Raw genomic sequence first — 16,900 nt, forward strand, 5'->3', positions numbered from 1 at the left:
CCAGGCTAGGGGTCGAAACAGAGCTGTAGCTGATGGCCTACACCACAGCTTTAGCAACACCAGATCCAAGCCACATCTGTCACCTACAGCAGAGCTCATGGCAACGCTAGATCCTTAACTCACTGAGCCATGCCAGGAACTGAACCTGTGTCCTCATGGTTACTAGTCAGGTTTGTTTCCACTAAGCCAGGATGGGAACCCTGAAACAATTTAATTTTATAGGCTTTCTGATAAGATGCCCTAAGAAGACAAATCCGGAGTTCCTGTTGTGGCTCAACTTGAAATTTTCTCAAAGTTAAAAGCTAAACAAATTAGTACATAGTAACAGGAAACAAAAAAAATTAAACGAGAAGGAAGTTTGGAGGAAATGGAACGCACAGCTAGTGGGGAGAGAGATACATGCTCAAGCCTCTGAAACACTGTCTTAAAGTTGGTGCTTTTGAAGACTTCAGTCTAAGATTAGTGTCTCCGCTCTCCTGGAATACATCCCTAAACCTGACTTCAAGGCAATGGGTTCTTTCATTCTTCAGTTAATACTCAGAAACGTCATTTATAAAGGCGAAACTACATTTCCCAAAAGGCCTTTATCTTTCGGTGTTGTAAAGAGGACAATTTCTATAGGCTCTTAATAGGTCTCGCGAGATTGGGTCAAATTTTTTTTTGAGTGCAGCCGAAAGCCATTTTGTTTTTCAGGGTTCTTTGCAAGGGTACCGGACGCGTAGTTGCAAGAAGCTAACGGTTGCAGCAGTTTTGTCTAAAGCTTCACGATGTTTCCCTTGGCCAAAAACGCACTAAGTCGTCTCAGAGGTGAGAAAGAATTGTGAGCTAATCATTTCCAATGGCCTTTTATCCATTTGTCCTCGTGGGTCTTCCGCGCTCCCTTTCCTTCCACCTTCATCCCGACCTTATAATTCTAAATGGCAATCTCTTACCTCGTTCCCAGTAATTGGGAGGTTGTCCTCAACATTATCCTAATCATTCAGCGTTTCTGTTTCGGTTCCTAGCTTTTTCTTACTGGCGTCGTAATCTAACTGCTTTTTTGTTATTCAGTAACCTACAATTTCAGGGGACACGTTTGGTGAACACTTCATGTTCGTTAAGTCATTTCCTAAATTTTACTTTTGGGGATACATATACCTGCAAATAGAGCCTTTTCTCCAAATCCTGGTTTCATTGCAGGGAGGTAAATGGTAGCCTTGCAGCTCTTATGTTATTTGTGGGTTATTAGCTAAGTAATTGTGGTCATTTTTTTTTCCTTATCTAGAAGTTAGGCAGGTACAGGGGAATTTTGAGACTAGCATTATGTATTGAGAAGGCACTGGAAGGAAATAGAAAAGTATTTTTCATACATGATTTGCTCTGAAGGTGACCTTGAATACGTGAGTAGTTCTACAATGAAAATGACCATAAGCAATTACCATTTAGCTTCTTCAGCCATCTTTTTGTTTTTAGTTGGAGTCATTGGAAGTATTACTAGATTTGTGTTCTAAACATAAAAATACCTTTGAGAATAAGCAAAAAATAATTACCTGAATGGCTTTTCATTTTCCAAAGGCCATGAGTATTGTCTCTTTCACTTTGGGCATTTAATCTCTCTAAACTTCATTTTCCTCCTTTGTAAAATAGAGGCTTAGTAAATAATACCTACCTCGGAGTTGTTGAGGATTATGTGAGATTACCAATAGATGGTAACAACCATTTCTTCTCACAGAGAAGCGGTCTAAAGTCCATTTAGGTGACCTGAATGTTGAGGTCATGAGGTGGTGTGGAATTGCTTGGTAATGTTATTTTCTTTACTCTTTGAGCAGGTAGGGCCTCGTACCTCACGATATGGGGTTTGGGGGTTGTTTTTTTCAATGAAGTTCACATACTTAGTTTTTAACTTCTCTAGAGCAGAATATATTGTGAAATTTTTGTAAATTTGCTCATCCTAAATGTGGCTAAAGGTGAAAAAAAACTATAAGGCACTTAGGAGAAACCATTAATGGTCAAACATTGGCTGTTGCTTTAATACATTTTTCATTATACTTAAGTACCTTTTGAGACTCTAAAACAATAAGGATTTGCTACTTAGATTGGGGGAAGAAAAAAAAAATACAGCTGTAAATAGCATTTTCCAGTCTTGGCTTTTTCCCAGGCCTTTCTAAGTGCCTCTAGAGGCACTTTTAATGTTGTCATTCTGCTCAAAAACTTTTACCTCTAACAAAAAAGTAGCCCCCCATGAACCTTTCTTGTTTTAAATCTGTTTACTAGTCAGTACACCTTGTCATTCAAACATAAGTGGCTTTCTAGTACTCTGGATTTTCTATGTTTGCCTTTTTTCAAATTCCCCTTTCTCACATCTCAAATCCTACCTGCTATTCAAAGTGCTTAGCTAGTAGTTCCCATCCTGGGGCAGTGGTTAGCGAATCCGACTAGGAACCATGAGGTTGTGGGTTCGATCCCTGGCTTTGCTCAGTGGGTTAAGGACCTGGCATTACCGTGACCTGTGGTGTAGGTTGCACACGAGGCTCGGATCCCACATTGCTGTGGCTGTGGTGTAGGCTGCCAGCTACAGCTCTGATTAGACCCCTAGCCTGGGAACCTCCATATACCACAGGAAGGGCCCTAGAAAAGGCAAACAGACAAAAAAAAAATTCCAGAAGAATTGTATAATGAACACCAACATACCCACCACATAGATTTTTTAATATTTTGCTGTATTTGTTTATGCCTTATCATTCCATCTTTCCATTCATTTTATTTTGAAGCATTTCAAAGTATGCTACTTTGCTCTTAGCTGCAACATGTTTTAACATATTATACTGCATAATACTGTAGAGTTTATTTCTTGGCTTTCCTGAGTGGCAGTATCAGTTACACATGTTCTCTTTTCCTGATAATTGATAGATATGCTCCTGTGTTTTTTTTTCCCCCCTTTAAGTTCGAAACATTCAGCAAACAATGGCAAGGCAGAACCACCAGAAGCGGGCACCTGATTTCCATGACAAATATGGTAATGCTATATTAGCTAGTGGAGCCACTTTCTGTGTTGCTGTATGGGCATATGTAAGTACTATTGATTGGTAATCTGTTTTAGATGTTTTTTATTCCCATTTAGCTCATATACTGAAAATGTTTTTACTCGGTAGTTTACATTTCTAGTTGGAGGGCTTTAGAGATTTTCTAATGTAATTACTCATCTGCAGAAATTTCTTGCTCAACATTGAGCATTCATTCATTATCTGTTCTTTTTTCTTTTTGCTTTTTTTTTTGTCTTTTTGCTATTTCTTGGGCCGCTTCCGCGGCATATGGAGATTCCCAGGCTAGGGGTCTAATTGGAGCTGTAGCCGCCAGCCTACGCCAGAGCCACAGCAATGCGGGATCCGAGCCACGTCTGCAACCTACACCACAGCTCACGGCAACGTCAGATCCTTAACCCACTGAGCAAGGGCAGGGATCGAACCCACAACCTCATGGTTCCTAGTCGGATTTGTTAACCACTGCGCCACGATGGGAACTCCTGCTTTTTTTTTTTTTTTAAGGGCCGCACCCACAGCATATGGAGGTGCCCAGGCTCGGGATTGAATCGAGCTACAGCTGTATCACAGTCACAGCAGCACCAGATCTGAGCCGAATCTGCGACCTATACCACAGCTCATGGCAGTACCGAATCTTTAACCCACTGATCGAGGCCAGGGATCAAACCTGAGTCCTCGTGGATGCTAGTCAGATTTGTTTCCAGTGAGCCATGGCAGGAACTCCTTGTTATCTGTTCTTAACATTTCCAATAGGAAGTTACTTGGTGGATCACAAGGTAGTGATCCTTTCTATAGATGTGTAGCTGTTAAAACGATTTTAAAGTTTGTTAAAATCTGCCTCTTTTATAATATAAAGGTAAAATTACCCATCATTCCATTGCAACATAGAAATCCTGATATCATTTCCATGTATCAACTATTAGGTATTTTAAATTTTAAAAAATTATTTATTTACTTATTGATTGGCTGTACTGCACCTGTGGCATGTGGAAGTTCCCTGGCCAGAGATCGAATTTGTGCCACATCAGTAACAATGCTGGATCCTTAACTTGTTGAGCCAACAGGGAACTTAAAGATATTAGAAAATTCTATCATGTCACTTGAATCTTAAATATTCTCAGTTCTGTCAATCTTTTCTTTCTTTCTTTTTTTTTTTTTTTTTTTAGGGCGGCATCCAGTGCACATGGAAGTTTTTGGGCTAGGGGTCAAATCAGAGCTGCAGCTGCTGGCCTATTCCAAAGCCACAGCAATGCCAGATCGGAGTTGTGTCTGCAGCCTACACCACAGCTTATGGCAACACCAGATACTTTAACCCACTGAGTTAGTCCAGGGATCGAACCCACATCCTCATGGATACTGTTTCAGCCCACTGAGCCGCAGTGGGAACTCCCCTGAATCAGTCTTTTCAAATTCCACTCTCATGGAGTTTCCGTTGTGCAGCAGAAACAAATCTGACTAGTATCCATGAAGATGTGGGTTCGATCCCTGACCTCCCTCAGTGGGTCAGTAACCCGGCATTGCTGTGAGCTGCGGTGTAGGTCGCAGAGGTGGCTTAGATCTGGTGTTGCTGTGAGCTGTGGTGTAGGCTGGAGGCTGTAGCTCTGATTCGACTCCTAGCCTCATATGCTGTGGGTGCAGCTCTGAAAAAAAAAAAAAAATTCCACCCTCAGAACTGAGTACAGTATTTCTGATGGATGAGATAAAAAAGTGATTTGCTTTTAATATTTTAGTTTTTTACATCTTACATTTAACTCACCAGTCACTGTACTTGCTGGTTAAAAATAGGAGTGTTGAAGTTATACGAAACAGGAGTTCTTGTCATGGCTCAGTGGTTAATGTACCTGAATAGCATCCATAACGATTCGGGTTCGATCCCTGGCCTTGCTCAGCGGGTTAAGGATCCATCGTTGCCATGAGCTGTGGTGTATGTAGATCGAAGACTCGACTCGGATCCCTTGTTGCTGTTTCTCTGGCGTAGGCCAGCGGCTACAGCTCAGATTGGACCCCTAGCCTGGGAACCTCCATATGCCGCAGGTGTAGCCCTAAAAAGATATGAATCAGGGGTTCCGGTTGTGGCATAGTGGAAATGAATCCGACTAGTGTCCATGAGGATGCGGGTTTGGTCCCTGGCCTCGCTCAGTGGGTTGGGGACCCGTGTTGCCGTGAGCTGTGGTATGGTTTGCTGATGAGGCTTGGATCCCGAGTTGCTGTGGCTGTGGTGTAGGCCAGCAGCTGTAGCTCTGATTCTACCCTAGCCTGTGAATCTCCATATGCCTCTGGTGCAGCCCTGAAAAGACAATAATAAATAAATAAAAGGTATGAGTCAACCCTTGCCTTGTTAATCAAAAATACTTTATAAATAGGCCTTTCCTATTTGTTTTGATCTTCCTGAAATCAGATATATGATTGAAATAAATGCATGTTCTTAATTAGAAGAGTAAACAGATGAACAGATGTGTGATCAGGAGCAGTTTTGGGAGGTGAAGAGCTCTTTGATGAAAGAACATTAGAGAATCACTCTTTGGAAGTATTTGGGTAGCTATGGTTGAGTGCAACAGTGTTTTGAGGAGGTAGTATAGAAGTAAAAATTTGAATTCATTAAGTAAAATTTATTTATTTATTTATTTATTTTTCTTTGTCTTTTTTTGCCTTTTCTAGGGCCGCTTCTGTAGCATATGGAGGTTCCCAGGCTAGGGGTCTAATCAGAGCTGTTGCTGCTGGCCTACACCACAGCCACAGCAATGCCAGATCCTTAATCCACTGAGCAAGGCCAGGGACCGAACCCGCAACCTCATGGTTCCTAGTTGGATTCGTCAACCACTGCACCATGACAGGAACTCCCTCATTAAGTAAAATTTAAAATTTAGTTCAGCCATACTAGCTTCATTTTGGTTGCTCAATAGCTGTATGTGACTAGTGGCAATTGTATTGTACAGTGCAGATGTAAAACATTTCCTTAGGGGTTCTCTTGTTGCACAGTGGGTTAAGGATCCCATGTTATCACTGTGGGTGTGTTGGTTTGATCCTGGCCTGGGATCTTTTTTGGCAGGTGCAGCCAAAAAAGAAAAAAAAAATTTCCTTTCTGGAATTTTTTTGTTTCTTTTTCTAGGGCCACACCTGTGGCACATGGAGGTTCCCAGGCTAGGGGTCTAATCAGAGCTACAGCTGCTGGCCTTACACCACAGCCATATCAGATCCGAATAGTGTCTGCAACCTATACCACGGGTCATGGTTCCTACACAGATTCATTTCTGCTGCGCCATGACGGGAACTGCCTTTTTTTTTTTTTGAAGACACAGTGGAAATAGCTTGCTTATTTATTTATTTATTTATTTTTGCTTTTTAGGGCCGCACCCATAGTATATGTATGTTCCCAGGCTGACAGGTAGAATTGGAGCTACAGCTGTCAGCCTACACCACAGCTCACAGCAATGCCGGATCCCCAACCCACTGAGGAAGGCCGGGGATTGAACCCTCATCCTCATGGATACTAGTCTTATTCGCTGTGCCACAACGGGAACTCCTGGAAGTTCTATTGAACAGCCCTGACCTAGAGAATAAGAACAGCAATTAGGTTTGGCCTACATGGAGGACACTTATCCCGGGTGACTTTCTGTGTGTTTTTAACCTATAAAGCAGAATACCTCTGTCACTTTTTTTTTCTTTTTTTTTTTTAATCTACTCAACTTTTTTTTTTAAATTTTATTTATTATTATTTTTTTTGTCTTTTTGCCATTTCTTGGGCCGCTCCCGCGGCATATGGAGGTTCCCAGGCTAGGGGTCGAATCGGAGCTGTAGCCACCGGCCTACGCCAGAGCCACAGCAATGCGGGATCCGAGCCGCGTCTGCAATCTACACCACAGCTCACGGCAACGCCGGATCGTCAACCCACTGAGCAAGGCCAGGGATCAAATCCGCAACCTCATGGTTCCTAGTTGGATTCATTAACCACTGTGCCACGACAGGAACTCCCCTCTGTCACTTTTTAAGAAATAGTCTCTAAAGGAGAGTGGACTCTGGTTGAAACATAAAATTGACAGATTTTAATTCTTACAGACAGCAACACAGATTGGAATAGAATGGAACCTGTCCCCTGTTGGCAGAGTCACCCCAAAGGAATGGAGAGAAGAATAATCATCCCATCTGGTTTAATACTGAATTGTTTCAAAACCACCTCATAATTGATGCCAAGTAAAAGCACTGTGTACCCATTAAAATATGGCATGATTGAAGAAATAAAGTATATTTGAAACCTTCATTGTAGGTTTTATTTTCTTCTGTTAATAAAACCAAGGTTTTACTTTTCATTTATGTAACTTGTGTTAAGTCAAAACACTGTACAATTTCTTGAATAGCTTTTCTCTATTAAGTAGTATGAAAGGACACTTTGGCTGTCACCTGGAAGTAGGCTTTATACTAGGCCGAAATTACAGTTCATGAATAACTGATCAGAGTTGCTTTAGGTCATCTTTGAGATTAAAATTTGGTGTCCGTATCTTGGTTATACCTACTTCTTTCAGCCTCTCATTTATGTGTATATTTGGGCTAGTCATTTACTCCTTTTTATTCCTACCAAGAGAACTTAAGGTGTCATCAGACCCATGGGAAGAATGGTCCTATCAAATGAACTTCCAGGAAGTCTACACACCAGTAAGCTTCTTGGCTCCCTTGGGACATTTATCTTGATTATAGCTTTAGATTTTTCAGCATATTTATTTGAAAATTTTATGATGTTATTAAAGTATCTGTCAAGTATAGTGTACTTTCACTTATCTAACTACTTGGACCTCTGCTGTTGGTTTCTGTAGTCATGCCAACTTTTGGATTTTGGATTAACCTGAATTCATTGACATTGGATTTATGTGTAAGGCTAACAGAAGAAAATACAGTATCTATACCATGTGTTTCATTACTTCCTTGGCCAAAGGCTGGGAAGTAAGCCTTATGTAGTGGTTTGTTATAGTAGTCAAGCAAGCAGAAAATGGAATTTCAGTTGTGTAACCTGTCTATATTGACAAAGAGATTTCTAAAATTCACTTAACCTGATATTGTAAGTTATCAGGTAAGTAGCTTTTAGGAATCTCTACATTTACCTGATGTATGATGTAGATAAGGATTTATACTTGATCAAACATTTAAAAAGTTTACTTATTACATGAAATACTAGAATGCTCTGATTTGTTTTCTCATTAAATGTGCCAAAGACAATTTCATGGTTTAAGTAGGAAAAGTGGTTTGAATGTCATTGCAATCTAAGTAGATTACAAGATTAGTAACCATAGTAGTGCCACTATTTGAAAAAATTTGAACACTTGATATATTTAGAAAGAATGTTAAAATAGAACTAAAGTATTCAAATGCTTGTAATCCTGTGGAATGATTAAGCAAAATTAACATGTCTTCTTTTTTTTTTTTTGTCTTTTTGCTATTTCTTGGGCCGCTCCCGCAGCATATAGAGATTCCCAGGCTAGGGGTCGAATCGGAGCTGTAGCCACTGGCCTACGCCAGAGCCACAGCAACTCGGGATCCGAGCTGCGTCTGCAACCTACACCACAGCGATTAACATGTCTTTAAGGAAGTTTCAACTTTCCCTTTTTGTTACTGAGTTGGCACTGAGAATTTCTAATGACTGGAGGTAATGAAGATGTAGTTAAGTCTAAATTATTTTGTGCCATCACAATATTTTGATCTTGCAGCTTTTTTGCTCAGTTTTATCCTCACAGACGTACTCATCCAGTAACACCACTTTTGAGAGTGCGAAGTTTATCAAATTAGCTGTCTCCTTATCAAAAATCTGTATGTATGATGGGGATCTCTTGTGGTGCATTGGTTTAAGGATCTGGTGTTGTCACTGCTATGACTTGGGTCACTGCTGTGACCTGGGTTTGATCCCTGGCCCAGAAATTGTCATATGCTGAGGGCGCAGCCAGAAAAAAAAAAAAAGCCTTTTTTTTTTGGCTGCCCCTGTGGCATATGGAAGTTCCCAGGTCTCAGAGCAGTGACCTCAGCCACTGCAGGGAAAGCCAGATCCTTGACCCGCTGCATCACAAGGGAACTCCATAAATGCCATTCTTTTTTGCTTTTTTAGGGCCACACCTGCATATGGAAGTTCCCACTGAGCGAGGCCAGGTATCGAAGGTACTAGTTGGGTTCATAACTTTTGAGCCACAACTAGAACTCCTAGCCCTCTAGTTTTTATGTAAAGTTTAAAAACTTCAACATCCTCTACACCCTTAGTCGCTGAGCCTTTCACTTTAAGACACTTTATATTTCTACATGAATCATTCTCCCTATCAGTGCATACCAGCACTTTTAAAATTACTGTATTATATGCTGCAGGAGCGGCCCAAGAAATAGCAACAACAACAACAACAAAAAAGACAAAGACAAAAAAAAAATTACTGTATTAACAGTGCTTTCAAATAGAAGGGCGGGGTTCCCGTCGTGCCTCAGCAGAAATGAGTTTTGACTGGTATCAGTGAGGATTCAGGTTCAATCCCTGGCCTTGCTCAGTGGGTTAAGGATCTGGTGTTGCCACAAGCTGTGGTCTAGGTCGCAGACTTGGCTTGGATCTGGTGTTGCTGTGGCTATGGCTTAGGCCAGTGGCTACAGCTCTGATAAGACCCGTAGCCTGGGAACCCCACATGCTGCAGGTGTGGCCCTAGAAAGACCCCAAAAATGACGAACTGGAGAGTTCTCTTGGGGAGCAGCAGTTTAAAGAAGGATCTTGCCTTGTCACTGCAACTGGATTGCTGCTGTGGCAGGGGTTCAGTCCCTGGCTGGGGAACATGCCCCTGGGAATGGCCAAAAAAATTGGGACAAATAAAAATTTTTTTCTCTGACATGCTTTCAATACCACTTATTTATTGCACTATATTGCTATATTTTTAGGCATCTCAATTCTAAACTCAGAGTGATAAGATATTCTAATATTCTTTGCATCTTTGGAGTCCTTTACCTTTTGAAGATCATGGACAAATGAGTGAATAAATGGGGAAGTGGTTGAGAGCTTGGAATGGCGATGTGAAAGTAGGGTGAGGTGAGATCCTTGCCCCAACTCCAATACACACATAAAGATTATGAATTTAAGGAGTTCCTGTCGTGACACAGCAGAAACGAATTTGACTAGGAACCATGAGGTTAATGGTTCGATCCCTGGCTTCGCTCAGTGGGTTAAGGACCTGGCGTTGCAGTGAGCTGTGGTGTAGGTTGCAGATACGTCTCAGACCTGGCGTGGCTGTGGCATAAGCTGGCGGCTATAGCTCCAGTTCAACCCCTAGCCTGGGAACCTCCATCTGCGTCGGGCGCGGCCCTTGAAAAGACAAAAAAAAAAAAAAAAGTTTTAAAGAAAAGATTATGAATTTAACGAATTAAAAACCATTTATGAATTTAAAAAGCTCTGAATTTACCTGATATAGATAAGGATTTATATTTGATCAAACATTTAAAAAAAGTTTACTTACTACGTAAAGTAGTAAGTAAATGGAGGGGTGAGGGCAAGTTCATAGTTCTGGCATTTACATCTGGAGTTAGGCTACACAACCAAAAGCACGTTTACTTTCATGCTGTGAAGAGCTGAGCTATGTATAAGAATTATTAAGAGTTTTTTTTTTTTTTGCCATTTCTTGGGCCGCTCCCGCGGCATATGGAGGTCCCCAGGCTAGGGGTCGAATCGGAGCTGTAGCCACTGGCCTACACCAGAGCCACAGCAACGCTGGATCTGAGCCGCGTCTGGGACCTACACCACAGCTCATGGCAACGCCGGATCCTTAACCCACTGAGCAAGGCCAGGGGTGGAACCCGTAAACCTCTCATGGTTCCTAGTCAGATTCGTTAACCACTGAGCCACGACGGGAACTCCGATTTATAAGGAGTTCTAAGGTACTTCTTTGGCTTGAAGTTAGGAAACTACAGATGACAGGTTTCGGTGGGAGTTTCTCCGTTTTGTCTCTCGTTGGGGGGAAAAGGACTGCCGGCGCCAAAAAAAAACCCCAAAAAAACACCACTTCCGCCCGAGGCTGTATGTCAGTCTAGGGGCAGCAGGGGGCGGGAGAATCTCGAATCTAGTCTAGGCGTTTCCCCTTCACGTGACGCGTCTCTCCCGACCTCACCGGCTGCTTCCGGCCAGGGCTTCACCCGGAAGTGGGGCGGGGAGAGGGAAGGTGAGGTAAGGCTGCTCCCCGGCACCGGCCGGGGGTGGAGCAAGAGAAGAAGCAGAGGGCGGGGTTGGCGCCAACGCCGTCGCGGTCGCGGTCAACGCCGCCGCCGTCGTCGTCGCCATCGCCGCCGCGGCTACTCTGACTTTTCCCGGTGCGTGAGGTCGGATCCTGCGCTCTTGGATTTGACTCTCCCCTCGGCTGCGTAGCTTCGGAGATTTAACCCTAGGACAGAAAAAACAGGTAAGTTCTATATCAGCTTCCCTTCGTCGCCTTCTACTGGAGAGGTGCTTTGTACTGTCAGTCTGTGCTATCGAGTGTATAGCGAGGTCATTTTAATCTCGGGGAGTCTCCAAACTCGCACTGCTTCACAACTCAGGTATTGACTACATTCACGTTTTAGTTCCCTTAACAGAGGATAGAGATGGGGAGATTAGGTCGTGATCCCTGTCACTTTCTTGTATCCTCCTGAGGAAGTGTCCTGATCATCCATAGCTCATGTTACCCAATTAAATTGAAGATAAAAGAATCTCTGTGCCTGGGATTGGATGTCGCATGTGCTGATCACCGTTCTTAGTGAAATAATGCAAAGAAATTATGTACTTTGCTTCTTATCTCGCTCCTAGAGCATAAATCAAACTGAGAGAACACTTTGGGTTCCATTTCATTTTGTTCATTCTGTCCCCTTCCCTCTAAAGTTACTCTCCATCTTTGTTGCACCCTGTGGCATCTTTATCTTTGAAACTTTTTATTGTAGATATTGAGGTTATCCTAAGCACTGGCAATGCTTATCATTTCACAAGACAATATTATTCAGCATCTGATCTTTATTTTAGTTACATTCTCTTTATCTACAGCAGTATGGCTTTGTGTTGAGACTCAATGTGTGCAGAACATTGAGTTAGATGATACTGAGGTGTGGGGGGTGTTAGTTGGTATACAGAAGAAATAGAAAGAGTCCCTGGCCTAAAAAAAGAGGTTGCAGTCGAGTTCAGTTATGAAGACAAAGGATTCTAGCAGCGCCACTGACTGAATAGCTAGATTGCTTAATCGCATCCTTTGGAAGGGATATTTTGAACTGAGATTTTATTTTATTTTATTTTTGACTGCACCTGGCATGCGGAAGTTCCTGGTTGGGGATCGAACCTATTCCACCTCATAGACAATTCTGGATCCTTAATCTGCACCGGGAACTCCAGATGTTTTTGTTTTTGTTTTGTTTTGTTGCTTTTTAGGGCCGAATCCACGGCATATGGAAGTTCCCAGGCTAGGGGTCCAATCAGAGCTACAGCTGCCAGCCTACATCACAGCCACAGCAACTCGGGATCTGAGCCACATCTGCAGCCTACACCACAGCTCATAACAACACCAGATCCTTTAACCCACCGAGCGAGGCCAGAGGTTGAACCCGCATCTTCATGGTTCCTAGTCAGATTAGTTTCTGCTGCGCCACAATGGGAACTCCCCAGTTTTTTTTTTTTTTTAATATTTCAAACTTCCTTGTTTCTACAGCCATGCCGCGAGAGGATTTTTTCTTTTTTGCCCTGGAGGGTCTCATAACTTGGTAGGAAAGACAGATACACCCTCTAACACAGCCACATCTTCCAAGATGTCACCGATTAAAAGAAAAAAATAGAGAAATCAAAACTAGTAAGCTTACAGCTTATATATATTTATTTTTTTATTTTTATTTTTTATTTTTTTTTTGTCTTTTTGCTATTTCTTTGGGCCGCTCCCACGGCACATGGAGGTCCCAGGCTAGGGGTTTAATCGGAGCTGTAGCCACCGGCCTACGCCAGAGCCACAGCAACTCGGGATCCGAGCCGCGTCTGCAACCTACACCACAGCTCACGGCAACGCCGGATCGTCAACCCACTGAGCAAGGGCAGGGACCGAACCTGCAACCTCATGGTTCCTAGTCGGATTCGTTAACCACTGCGCCACGACGGGAACTCCAGCTTATATATATTTAAAAAAATGAAGGGACAAAAACACTGTATGAGATTTGGTCCTTTTTTTTTTTTTTTTTTGTCTTTTCTTGGGCCGTACCTGCGGCATATGGAGGTTCCCAGGCTAGGAGTCGAATTAGAGCTGTAGTGGCCGGCCTAAGCCAGAGGCACAGCAATGTGGGATCCGAGCTGCATCTGTGACCTACACCACAGCCCATGGCAACACTGGATCCTTAACCCACTGGGTGAGGGCAGGGATCGAACCCACAACCTTATGGTTCCTAGTTGGATTTGCTAACCACTGCTCTACTGGTGTTCTTAACCTGATGGAAACTATTTTTTTTTTCCATTTGTAATGATTTTTATTTTTTCCATTATAGCTGGTTTACAGTGTTTTGTCAATTTTCTACTGTACAGCAAGGTGACCCATGTATACATGTACATGTATACATTCTTTTTTCTCACGTTATCATGCTCCATCATAAGTGACTAGACATAGTTCCCTATACTGCAAGGTCTCATTGCTTATCCATTCCAAAGGCAATGAAACTACTTTTTCTTTTTTTCTTTTTTTTTTTTGTCTTTTGCCATTTCTTGGGCCGCTCCCGCGGCATATGGAGGTTCCCAGGCTAGGGGTCGAATCGGAGCTGTAGCCACCAGCATACGCCAGAGCCACAGCAACGTGGGATCCGAGCAGCGTCTGCGATCTACACCACAGCTCACGACAACGTCGGATGGTTAACCCACTGAGCAAGGGCAGGGACCGAATCCGCAACCTCATGGTTCCTAGTCGGATTCGTTAACCACTGTGCCACGACGGGAACTTCGAAACTACCTTTTTCAATCATAGTCTTAGATCTTGATTCTTGGCCTTTAGTTAGGGCTAGATTAAACACTAACCCCTCCAAAGGATAGGTTAACACCTCTGGTCTCTAATGCAGAATGCTGTTTTTCTTTGAAAAATGCAGGAGCAGTAAAAATTGCTTGAAAATGAGAGCGAGCAAGCAAAAATAACCCCAACTTACATACCACAACCTTTACTTCTTTGAGGGGTCTAAGACAACACAATCCTTTTTATAAATTCTTCATTATAACTGCTTTTATCTATATATTTAAAAATACTTGGCCAACTTTATTTTTTTAATTTTTTTATTTTCTTCTGAGGGCTGCACCCTCAGCCAATGGGAGTTCCCAGGCCAGGGGTGGAGTTGGAGCTGCAGTTGCCAGCCTACACCACAGCCACAGCAATGCCAGATTGGAGCTGCATCTGCAGCCTACACAGCAGCTCATAGCAATGCCAGATTCTTAACCCACTGAGTGAGGCTAGTCAGGCTCGTTGCTGCAGAGGCAAAATGGGAACTCCAATTTTTTTTTTCTTTTTTTGCTACTACTTGGCAAACTTTAATCAAGACTTTTGACATCCCAATGAGTGAAAATAACTTTCTTTTGCCAGTTGGGAAAGAAAATTGTGGGAAGAGATTTTTCTGAGGTAATACAGGTACTGGCCTACATGAGAATAATATTTGGGAGTTTTGTCTCAAAATTCCTTCTACTCATCTTTGTTAAAGGGAAGTACAGCTATGAAAGGTTTTATAGAGTTTTGTTTTTAAACAGAAATCTTTCTTAGGACATAAATCACCATGAGGGAGTTCCCTTCGTGGCTTGGGAGTTCCCTTCAAGGCTCAGAGGTTAATAAACCTGACTAGTATCCATGAGGATGTGGGTTCAATCCCTGGCCTTGCTCATTGGGTTAAGGATCTGACATTGCAGTGAGCTGTGGTGTAGGTCCCAGATGAAGCTCAGATCCTGTGTTGCTGTGGTTGTGGTGTAGGCCAGTGGCTACAGCTCTGATTTGACCCCTAGCCTAGGAACCTCCATATGCTGCAGGAGGGGCCATAAAGAGACAAAAAAAAAAAAATCTCGGTTGGTTTAACATGGTATAACTTCCTTGCTGAGTTAGTATAGCAAGAATAGTGTCACAGTACTTTTAAAATGTGTTTCATTAAAGTGAAAAGGCATGATGTTTCGGGTTTCATAAACTACATTTCTAGTTTCTCCAGCACTATTAGAAAATTGATTTCTGTATCTTTGTGGACCCATATGTTTGAGATATTGGTCAATTACAACAGTTTTCACACACACTTTAGTCCTTGACGGAAATGAGGGTAAAATGAGCTGATTAGCTACATTTTGTCCCATATTTTCTGTCCATATTTATAATTATACAGCTATGATTGAAGGATTTAATTTTATTTTTACTTACTTTTACTTTATAATTCTCTAGTCTAGAAAGCCAGTTTTCCAGATGTATAATCAGGAGTGCATTTTAACAATTTACCAATTGGAATAAATGGGTTATTCTATATCTTAGGGAGTTTGTTCTAGCCTGACCATTTACCTTAGTTGGTTTGTTTGTAAAATATTAAAGTGTTTTGTTTTATGCTGTTGTAATTGCTCCTGGTTGTACCCCAACTGAAGTAGATAGGGAGGGAATAATGCTGGAATTACTTCCTTCCGTATTCCCATCTGAATTTGTAGAGCATTGTATATTTCTTGGAATTGTGGAGATAATGATTTCTGATCTCTTGAGTGCTCATTTGAAATGTGCTACCTATCATTCAGGAGAGGAGGGCATTAAGATGGCTTCTATTAATACCTGAAAAACTGTCAACAAAGATAGAAGAACAGAGAGGAAGAATTCCACAGTGGAGAACCTGCTAAACAAAGTTCTCAGGACCATTTAGGATAAATTTGTGGCTCATATCTTGGGTCATGAGAATACTTAAGAGTTGATCCTTGAGCTAACAAAGCTTAGAGAGCTTAGTTGTTCAAGAGTTCCAAGTATAATTTCCTTTCTTGATGCTTGCACTTAAAATGGTTGGGAAAAAAGGTGTCTAATTTTTTGGTGATGATAAAATTATTTGCTCTAAGTATTCTAGTTGAATTATTGAGTTAATCATTGATCTAATAGTGGTGAATTAAAACATAAAGTATACTGTGTTGATTATTAATATATTATTAATATATATTATTAATATTAAGTTACATGTATACAGTTAATTTCATTTTGGCCAAAAAAATGTTTTCTCTTATTTTACTATACCATTTCACTGATAATTCTAAGTATCACTTTTAGTTTGGATTTATAGCCACCATATCTTGGTATTAATTTCTAATGACAACTATAAGTACATTTTTATGTATTGGCAATCAGATTGGTGTCATGAGTCCTTAAGTATTGTCCATCTAAAGCAAAGTATTTTGCTCATCTGTTTCTTAGTTAAGTGATAACAGGATTTTTTTTTTGTCTTTTCTAGGCCCACACCTACGGCATATGGAGGTTCCCAGGCTAGGGGTCCAATCGGAACTGTAGCCGCCGGCCTAAGCCACAGTCACAGCAGCGCAGGATTAATTTTAGTCATAAAAACCTTAGCCTTTAGATGGTTTTAAAGCCTTAAATTCATTGTATGATGATGGATAAAGGAATACATTATTATTTGACCTTGAGTATCAGGATATGATTAAGATTGCATAATGAGGAGTTGCCATCTTGGCACAGTGGTTAACAAATCTGACTAGGAACCATGAGGTTGTGGGTTCAATCCCTGGCCTCGGCACAGTGGGTTAAGGATCTCACGTTGCTGTGAGCTGTGGTGTAGGTTGCAGACTTGGCTCGGATCCTGCGTTGCTGTGGCTCTGGTGTAGGCCAGTGTGGCTACAGCTTCGATTCGACCCCTAGCCTGGGAACCTCCATATGCCGTGGGAGCGGCCCTAG

General features: G+C 41.9%; 2 protein-coding genes across 4 annotated transcripts in view; both read left to right on the top strand.

Annotated features, from left to right (window-relative positions):
• On the top strand, positions 650-7,278 carry LOC100516480 (cytochrome c oxidase subunit 7B, mitochondrial). The gene is made up of 3 exons (XM_003135201.3): positions 650-807; positions 2,924-3,048; positions 7,077-7,278. Exons 1-3 carry the CDS (start codon positions 768-770, stop codon positions 7,152-7,154), a joined length of 243 nt encoding a protein of 80 aa, XP_003135249.1. The 5' UTR covers positions 650-767; the 3' UTR covers positions 7,155-7,278.
• Positions 10,811-16,900, top strand: part of ATP7A (ATPase copper transporting alpha) — a 137,515-nt gene continuing 131,425 nt past the window's right edge. For all 3 annotated transcript variants that reach the window (XM_003135200.4, XM_013990937.2, XM_013990938.2), the window contains exon 1: positions 10,811-11,419. The gene's annotated coding sequence lies outside the window, so the exon portion shown is untranslated. The remainder of the gene's footprint in view (positions 11,420-16,900) is intronic.

This window comes from Sus scrofa, chromosome X (assembly GCF_000003025.6).
Source record: "Sus scrofa isolate TJ Tabasco breed Duroc chromosome X, Sscrofa11.1, whole genome shotgun sequence".
NCBI lineage: Eukaryota > Metazoa > Chordata > Mammalia > Artiodactyla > Suidae > Sus > Sus scrofa.